Consider the following 10166-nt stretch of genomic DNA (forward strand, 5'->3'; position numbering starts at 1 on the left):
AAGAGGCCAAGTAGAAATCTTCCAGTATTCCAGTTTATGTTGAAGTCTTTGGAAGATCCATTTTAGCTGTTGCTTCCTGGTGATATGCCATCCTATGGCCCAAATGCTTGACTACATCTTTGGAATGCACCACCTGACCCGGCCAAAGAATAGAATGCCAGTCACATTGTTTCAGGGGAAGTAATTTAGATTTGTCAAAATTGACATGCAATCCCGCTGCCAAGCCATACAATGAAAGAGTGGTCATAAGCATTTGAACTTCCCGGGAAGAATTCTGTGGCATAAAGAAGGAATCATCAGCATATGCTTGTGCCAAAAAAGATGCAGCCCCAGGGATTTGAAGACCAGTCATCTGTCCTGTGTTTGTAAGATGATCAAGATACATTAAAAGGGGATGGGTCGCAATGGCATAGAAGAGAGCACTAAGATGCAGCCCCAGGGATTTGAAGACCAGTCATCTGTCCTGTGTTTGTAAGATGATCAAGATACATTAAAAGGGGATGGGTCGCAATGGCATAGAAGAGAGCACTAAGAGGACAGCCAGTAAACTGCATTTGCCATCTTGGGACCAAAGCCCAACTTGGTCATGATTTGAGAGACTCTCTCTCTCTCTCACACACACACACATGTAGGCGCCCACATGTGCACTAATGCAAACACACACTCTTCTCCCCCCATACCCACTCTCATACATAGACTTCTATGTCTCTATCTCTATCTCTTTGTTTGTTTGTTTGTTTGTCTGTCTCTCTCTCTCTCTCTCACACTCTTCTCACACACTCTCCCACATATAAAACGCTCTCTCTCTCTCTCTCTCTCTCTCTCTCTCTCTCTCTCTTACATACATGCACACACACACACACACACACACACTCTCTCTCTCTCTCTCCCTCTCTCTCTCTCTTACACACACACACTCTTTCTCTCTTTCATACACATACATGTAAATATATATTATCTATAATATTATATTTAGACACGTATACCTATATATACATGTGTATTTATAAAATAAATAAACACACATACACATGTAATTTTAATTAATATTAAATTTTAATTATTTAAGAGTGTGCACACCTCACCATGTATCCCACCTAGTGTATCTTACATACAATGTCTTTTGTCTTTTCTCGTTGAAGTTTCATCATCATGAAGCTCACCATTTAAGGAAGCTCCTATTTTTTCTCTCAAGAAAATCATTAGGTAAGTAGGGATAGCTCTCCTTTCAAAAATTGAAATGACATGAGATGAGAAAATTCAAATTTGAGAAAGGGGCAACGTGAATCTCTCCACTTTCTCCAATGTTTGGGAAATACATTTTATTGAGCCGGATTGAAAAAACCTTCTCATTGTAATTTGAAGAGGAAATTGACCATTGTGAGAAGGCATTTCTCTATAATTTTACAAAATATAACTAAAACTTGGATTTTTCTCCTCAAATTTGAGTGACCTATGCACAAATTTGAACAAGTTCTAGGCTAAGTCGAACCTATCTTTTCCCTAATCGTGCCTTTCTCCCTTGGCTCTATCTAGGTGGTGGGGCAAGAAACTAGTACCAGAAATTACTGAGAAGCTACTTGGTATATTTTATAAATGTGGATTTCACAAGATAAAGAAGAGATTTGGTAATCATGCATTTTCTTTTAATCTAGATGAAGATTATAAATTACAAATTTATATTAGATCAACCCTTCAAAATTTATATTAGATCAACCCTTCAAATTTATATTAGATCAACCCTTCAAAATTTTAAGGGTTACGTTCTTCTTGCTTGTAAAGACTATGATTGCAAGATTCTCGTGTATCGGTCTTCTCCATATTTCAGCGGGTTCTGAAGACAGGGTCTGGAAATGGCGGAAAGCTCCCTGTACCTCTGTTGCATAGCAATTCTGCTCACACTCTCGCTTGCTTCGAGCTCTAATGGCGGCTTTCTGCGCAGCAGTAAAATCCATCGTTTCAGAAAGCCTCCTTCATCATCATCGCCGATCTCTGCAGCAGGCCCGGACATCTTCTTCGAGGTATCGAAGCCCGTAGGGGGACCTTCCACCCCCTGTTCTGCCCTAATTATGCAGCACTCCTTCGCCAACACATACAGCTTGCCGCCCGCCATCGCCAGCTACACCCCCCCTGCCCATTGCGGCACCAAGTGGGACCAGATCGTCCTGAAATGGAGCGGAACCTGCAAGGGCCGGCAGTATGACCGCATCGCCGCTGTCTGGTTTGGCGGGGTCGAGCTTCTCCGTACATGTACGGCAGAACCCACCTCGCGTGGCATTTACTGGGAGGTTAGAAAAGATGTGTCCCGCTTCTCCTCTGTCTTTAAAACCCCTCAGATTGTCACCCTAGAGCTTGCGAATGTAGTCGACAGCACATACACTGGCATCTTCAACATCAACATCACCCTGGAGTTCTACAAATCCCGCCACCACAGTGCCCGGCCCTTGCCTCGTGGGCCGGGTGGTGGCTCCCAGCCCCTGGGTGTCGGCTTTTATGACGCTGCCCTGCCCTCTCCTTTCCTCCCTAATGACCCCAGCAGCGGTTCTCCACCCGCTACATTCCCCCCTGATGGTCCTGCAGACATGGTTCTACCCATCTCCAATCCCGAACCTCTCTCGCAGGGCTACTGGTTTCAAATCTCATCAGAAAATGATACTGCTTCGGTCACCTTCAGCCCTCCCACAAACATATACAGAGCCGTGCTTGAAGTCTGTGTCTCTTTCCATGGTAATGATGAGTTCTGGTACACGAATCCGCCCAACGATTACTTAGAAGCCAATGGGCTCAGCGGCCCAGGCAATGGGCCTTTCAGAGAGGTGCAGGTCTTTTTGGATGGGGCTTTGGTGGGTGCTGTGTGGCCTTTTCCAGTGATATTCACGGGTGGCATTAATCCCCTTTACTGGAGACCTGCTGCAGCCATTGGAGCTTACAATTTACCCTCTTATGATGTTGAGCTTACACCCTTTGTTGGATTGCTTGTGGATGGAAAAAATCATACAATCAGCATGAGAGTTGAGAATGCAGATGGTAGCTGGCCTTTAGATGCAAATCTTCATCTTTGGCTTGATCCTCAAACATCAAAAACCATGGGCGGGCTTCTGAGCTATGATGCACCCCTTGCTGTCGCATACCAAACATCAGATTTTGAAGGCTTGGATGGCACTTTCCACACAACTGCAAAGCGGTCGATCTCGTTTTCTGGCTACATCATCTCCTCTTTGGGGAACATATTAGCCACTGCTTCTTATTCTTTTGCATTCGACAATGTGCTAGTCTTTCAGAATGATTCCGCAGTGGAGATTGTCACCCAAGACATCCAGACAAAGGGAGAGGTTATTGCTAAAACACCAACTAAGGTTGTGTTTTCTCAAGAGACGTCTAGCGTCTACCCGCTTTATCTGTATTGCGCAGATTACTCCGGGGCCAATAGCATCTATACAGAAGAATGCAATCTTACCCATTCCTTCAACCAAGAGACATCCACTGTCTCCTTGTCCACCAATGCTTTTGACTCTCTGAGGAACTCACAGGCAGCCGAAGGCAGTATGACTGTTGTCGGAAGCACCGTGACGGCTGGCGTAGGAGCTTTACAACAACATTATGATTATGATAGCACTCAGGGTTGTTATGACAGATTATTGAGCACAAAGAATTACTCGACACTGTTTGATGTCACAGATCTATCTTGTGAGCTCTACGAGGCTCAGTACTAGTCCCCTATTGTGGATGCAACATTGGTCAGTGTGTAAATTTGAACCAGACGCATAAAAGCTGGTGAGCAAGTGGCTGGAGTAGTTGTGATGGCACATGCTTTCTAACCTGGACACCAAGGCTCCTTGTCGTCGATATGATGTAAATCCCTCTTAACTCCACATGTATGTATACATTGTACTCTTGGGAACATGCTCATGGAACGTTATATCTGTCCTCTAAAAAATTAACTTAACTACCATATACTTGCAAGGCAGGGTGTGTAATTATGATATTTGTGTCGATTGATTCTCTGGTTTAATATTTTGGTGGAGACAGCGGGTGTTTTTGTGTTGTTGCTGCTTTTCTTTGGATGCCGAAGATCTGGGCCCACCTGGTCTCTATGAAAAACTCTTGTGATTTAGAAAAGGTACACACATGTACCTGCTCGTGTCTGCCTGCTGACATGCAATGCCAGCCAATTCTCTCTGATAAGCAGGCAAGGCATTGGCTTCTATTTGGCTATTCACATTGCGTTTCCATTCTCCTGGGGCCATGCCAATGTCCTGCTATGCTCAACTAAGTCTTTTCTTTCTTTCAACTCTAAATGAATCTCTGATTCCCAGTCGAATGCTTGCCCCCAGTTTGACTCATTAAAGAAAATGAAATTGGGTAATTGTGGGTGCACTTGAGAATAGGTAGTCAAGGTGGCATCTGTCAGAATGCGCAGCGGAAGACTAGTAGCGGAAGACTAACGCACGTACGAGACGCATCACCATCGAGCTCCACGAACACCCCCAACGGGCACTGCAGCATCCCTCCACCGGGCTCCCATCTCCCGGTGAGCTGCCTCCCAAAACACCGGCCGGAGGAGATGATTATGACAAGGTGCCCCACTCTAGCCTATATATGGCTCTTCAACTTCCCATGCTTCCACTTATGGGATAATCCAAGGCATCTTCTAGCCATAGATCACAAGCTCGAAATCGCCAACCTTTCAACAATAGCAGCATTTGAATGCCTGCCCCCAAGTTTGATTGGAAAAAGGAAACAAAATGAGCAAGTGTGAACAGGTTTAACTTTCCATTGGTATATTTACTGCTGTATTATCTGACATGCAGATTCCATTTGAAGTCTTCATGCAAGTTGTGGCTAGCTAGTTTGTGCTAATTCTTTCCATCTTAAGTAGTGCATTTGCGATATCAGCATCCTTGTGTGTGTGGCATGTGCGTGCATGTGTGTGTGTTCTCTAGCCTTCGTTGTGGCTTAGTCTGCCCTTTCACCTTTGGAGAAGTGATATAAACTCAATATGTATGAAGATTTGTCTACTTAAGAGAACATATCTTTGTGCATGAACTTGCATATACTCTTGGGAGTTGACGGCGTGAGTGGTGATGTCATGGCATGTAGTGAATGATGGAGTTGATGATTCATTGATTTGAAGCTTTGTGAGTAGACTCTCAAGGAGCTAAGATTGTACTTTGGTTTTTGTTAAGTTTGGGAATTAACCTTAGATTCCATTTGAAGTCTTCATGCAAGTTGTGGCTAGCTAGTTTGTGCTAATTCTTTCCATCTTAAGTAGTGCATTTGCGATATCAGCATCCTTGTGTGTGTGGCATGTGCGTGCATGTGTGTGTGTGTTCTCTAGCCTTCGTTGTGGCTTAGTCTGCCCTTTCACCTTTGGAGAAGTGATATAAACTCAATATGTATGAAGATTTGTCTACTTAAAGAGAACATATCTTTGTGCATGAACTTGCATATACTCTTGGGAGTTGACGGCGTGAGTGGTGATGTCATGGCATGTAGTGAATGATGGAGTTGATGATTCATTGATTTGAAGCTTTGTGAGTAGACTCTCAAGGAGCTAAGATTGTACTTTGGTTTTTGTTAAGTTTGGGAATTAACCTTAACTCTCCATTGGCATATGCCAATATGGCGTATGTGGCCCAGAAGATCGAGGGGTCGTCATTGTGAGATTCGCATTTGCACCGATGATGTCAGACACAACTTGCAATTTTAAAATAGACAAATGAAGTAAAAGAGCTTGTCATAAAATTCCAGGAGCAACCTCTACAAGCTGAGATGGTTTAACAAGTAGGTAGCATCTTTTACACCTTTTTTCTTAGATTGAGCGGCTTTTCAAGAAATGCCAATCCTTCTTATGCTAAGAAGAGGAGTTGAGTCAAATATGTAAAATAGCATCGGTTTCCTAGAAGGGATTTTGGTGGAATATAAGTTTTCTCGAAAGAGTGATCCAAAAAGAGATGCTCCTTTTAGCTTAAATTTCAAGCTTCCTAAAACATTCTTCATGTGCACAAGCTATCTAGGGTTTTAAGATAGGAGGTTGTTTTCTTGACATTGCATCGGACACCTATTGCCTCTTGGAAGCCATAGGCTTGTGGCGCGAGAGAGGTGTGCCAAATTAGATTGCATTACAACTAAAAAGGTATACAATTTCTTTGCTCCCATTGTATTTGTAATACCTAGTTCATGGAAATGAAGGATAATGTTGTCATGATTCTTACCATTATGCTAATTAGAATTTTACCCACATGAGAATTGTCCATGAAAAGGGGGACATTGTCCCTCATGACAAGGATCTCATGGGTGGGGCTTTCTCCTTGCCCATTTTTCCCCCTCACACGAAAGGGTGCTTTTTGATGGCCCTCTTTAAAAAAAAACCTAAGAGGGCTTTTTGCTATGGCTTCCATTTTTTGAATAAATTTCAGGCTTTAACATTTGCTTCTAGGACTTGCATATTACACTCAAAATTACTTTGTTGAAAGCATTAAATTGTTTACCGTATGTTGAACTTAGAACTACAAAATGAATTTTAGTTGATTGCTCTAGAGGTGTTTTTGAGAGTTCATATTTTACTCCTAGGGTGGGTAAGTGTGATGGAAGGTGACTCTACTAAGTATGCCTTGGCCACTGGGTCGGGAACTTTTTATCTAGAATGGCATCAAGTATTGCTTTTGAGAACAAGAAGTCTGAGCAGGCACATGCAATGTACCATAGTGATAAGTGACAGGCTAACGGTGGCACAACCACACTTGTGTTGGTTAAATGGACCCACAGTGAACTCACCACAAAAAAAAGGATTACTTCTCCAGTCAATATTCATGAAGCAATCCTTCATATTTTAGGGAAATTGATAACATACAACTGATCAATAGGTTTGAGTCACTCCATGATATTAAAGCAAAGCTAGCCATAGATAAAATAGTAATGATTCTCCACAAAAAGGGGAATATCCTAGTGAGGATGATATTAATAAGAACAAGAAATAGCAATTGACAAAACAACTAACAACTAATCATTACTCTTGTTGTAGTAGCTTCTATCCCCTTCTTTAGGTACGACTAGACAATCTTATCCTCTTGAACCAAGGGGCACATGGGTGGGACAACTTGGTGCCCTATTTTAGTCAATGAATTAATGAGGATGATGTTGAAATATGCAAGTGAATGGGTATGTATGGGAACAAGCCCTTAGCAAGAGACTATAAAAGGGAGTCTGTAATTAAGTGGGTAGCAGTGAAAACGTGAGAGGAATCTACTGATGAGAGAATCAAGGGTAGCAAGAGTGAATATAGGGGTGTGGAAAGATTCTAGGAAAAGGTGCCCCTAGATGTAGGGGAGGTGGCACAAATCAAGGACAAAATAGTGGGATTAGATGCTTGGCATCTTGTGGATGTAAAACCTATAAATTGAGGCATTGGCCTAATGAGAAATTGCCGGTTTTTGAGTATCCATGCCTACATTAAGCTATTAATTATGCACTAATCTCGTCTTAATCATCTTCTTATCACCTTGCTAATCATGTTGATCCTTGCATTTGATCCACCATAGCTCATCATCTTGCTTGCATTTTAACATGGTATCAGAGCCAAGCTTAGGATTCATCTGATCTTTTAGCCTAATTACCTTGCTAATTACTCTACTAATCATGATTAGGGATTAAATCACATTTTTAGTCTATTTTCAACTAACCTTTGCACCCCTAGCTAGTGGAGGGGCTTGATCTCCCTCCAACCTGAACATTAGGCTAAAATATCTTAGCCATACCTAGGCACATTCCCCACGCTTTACACATTGCATTAGCTTGTCAAACTGCCGGTGCAGAGCTGCCGAAATTCGCGATTTTGCAGGCACCAAGTTTTGAAGTAATTTGTAGATCTACTCTTCCACAAAATGAATTGGTCTAATTCCTCTTAGTCCCAGGGGTTTTCAAGGGTGCTCTACAAGCCTATCATCTCAGATTTCAGAAATTCTTCAAGGAGAAGTGGAATCAAGCTCTGCATCAAATCTGTAAAAGTGACTTTGGTAATACAGTGATTAAGCATTCAATGTTTGGTCAAATATTTTATTTTTGGGCTTGATCCTCTACTAGACTAACTGCTATTGATGCCCTTGAAAGGATTTGAGCTCATTTGATCTCTAAGGCACCAGATCTGGCCTCCCCGTACACTCTGTTTTCTGTACACAAAACATGGGATTATTTTACTAATCAGTGATTAATCAGCACTAATCACTGTATTTTGGTGCAATTGATGGTTCAAATTTACCATTAGGTATCTGATACAGATCTCTATCACTTTAGATTACAATTTGGAGTTGGTTTGATATCCCAACCATTCAGTACAAATCAGTTACCCTTGGCTTTATGTAATTTTTGGTGTATTCATGGTTATAAATATGTTGTAATCATTATTTAACACTAGATTGGAGCTGTAAAAGGCTAGACACTACCCTTGAGTCTTGAATTGGATCAAGAGATAAGACCCCCTTCACATCATCATGAGCATTGCACAAGAAATAGCTAAATTTAACGGGGAGCAGTTCCATACATGGCAAACAAAGACCATGTATTTGCTCATGAGGAAGAATCTGTGGGGGCTAGTTGAGGGAAGAGATGAATGTCCACAGGAGCATGGGGAGATTGAGTGGAAGAGCAGGAATGAGAAAGAATTAGGACTCATTGCACTCAGCTTAAATGATGAAATCATTCACCATATTGTAGGGATACAACAAGCTAAGGATGCATGGGATGAACTTAATAAATTATTTGGCACTCAAGAAAAAAATTCAAAGATAAATCTGCTAATGCAATTCTACAAACTTGACATGAAGGAAAGTGAACCTCTAACCACACACTTGAACAAATATAAAAGCATTAAGCAACAATTGGTAGCAGCCAATTGGGAAGAAGGTAGAAGATGATGAGGCATTAGCAGTGCTTCTAAAGAGTGTGGACAAGGGAGAGTATGATAACCTTTTGGCGACCTTAAAGAATGTACCAGATTTGAAGGTGCATGAGATAGAAGGAGCCCTATTAGAGCAAGAGAACAAGGTCAAAGAGATTTGATGCTGCATGAGATAGAAGAAGCTCTACTAGAGCAAGAGAACAAGGTCAAAAAGAAGAAAGGGTTGGACCAAACAACTGGAGAGGAGAAAGCATTCTACACTTGAGGAGGACTCACACCACGAGGACGAGGAAAAGGAAGAGGCAGGGGAGGAGGAAGGACCTTCACTTGCCACAACTATGGGAAGCCCTGGACACATGGCTAGAGACTGCTACAACAAACCAAATGAAGAAGGATTGATATCGGCAAACTTCATGGAGACTTCTAAGGAAGAGGAGTCAGGACATCTTTTCTGAGAGAGAAAGAGAGAGAAACCCCACAACCCAATGTAACCTGCCCCAATAGAGTAAAACAACCTTTGAGCCACCGATAATGTAGGCCATGTGGTAGATGTATGTGTGAGCACTTTAGTCAAGGTCACGGGCACTTGCAGTAGCCTTGCACACATAGAGAGAGAGTGTCAAGGACTATGAGTTAGGAACTTGAGGTACTATTCACGGGCTACCAAGTAAGAGGGAAAATTGGTATAGGGTCTAAGTATGCTAGAATTATTCACTTGAGGGGAGGCGTTGAAATATTCAAGTGAATGGGTGTGTGCAGGTACAAGCCCTTAGCAAGAGACTGCAAAAGGGAGTCTCTAATTAAGTGGGTAGTAGTGAAAAGGTGAGAGGAATCTATTGATGAGAGATTCAAGGGTAGCATGAGTGAATATAGGGGTGTGGAAAGATTCTATTGATGAGAGATTCAAGGGTAGCATGAGTGAATATAGGGGTGTGGAAAGATTCTAGGAAAAGGTGTCCCGAGATGTAGGAGAGGTGGCAAAAATCAAGGAGAAATCAGTGGGATTAGACGCTTGGCATCTTGTGGATGTAAAACCTATAAATTGAGGCAATGGCCTAATGAGAAATTGCTGGTTTTTGAGTATCCATGCCTACATTAAGCTATTAGTTAATTGTACACTAATATCATCTTAATCATCTTCTAATCACCTTGGTAATCATGTTGATCCTTGCATTTGATCCACCATATCTCATCATCTTGCTTGCATTTTAACAGATGACATTGAGGTCGTGAGACACAATTGTTGTAGCATGGATATGTATTATTTTCC

The 10166-nt window shown here is 42.0% G+C and overlaps 1 protein-coding gene across 1 annotated transcript; it reads left to right on the forward strand.

The window, feature by feature from the left end:
- The first annotated feature begins 1759 nt into the window (after positions 1-1759).
- Positions 1760-3952, forward strand: LOC147635678 (peptide-N4-(N-acetyl-beta-glucosaminyl)asparagine amidase A-like). Its single transcript, XM_086803084.1, has one exon. The coding sequence runs from the start codon at positions 1854-1856 to the stop codon at positions 3711-3713; it is 1860 nt and encodes a 619-aa protein (XP_086659210.1). The 5' UTR covers positions 1760-1853; the 3' UTR covers positions 3714-3952.
- The last annotated feature ends 6214 nt before the right edge of the window (positions 3953-10166 follow it).

The sequence above is a fragment of the Cibotium barometz genome, chromosome 9, assembly GCF_041138505.1.
Source record: "Cibotium barometz isolate CiBa-2024 chromosome 9, ASM4113850v1, whole genome shotgun sequence".
Taxonomy (NCBI): domain Eukaryota; kingdom Viridiplantae; phylum Streptophyta; class Polypodiopsida; order Cyatheales; family Cibotiaceae; genus Cibotium; species Cibotium barometz.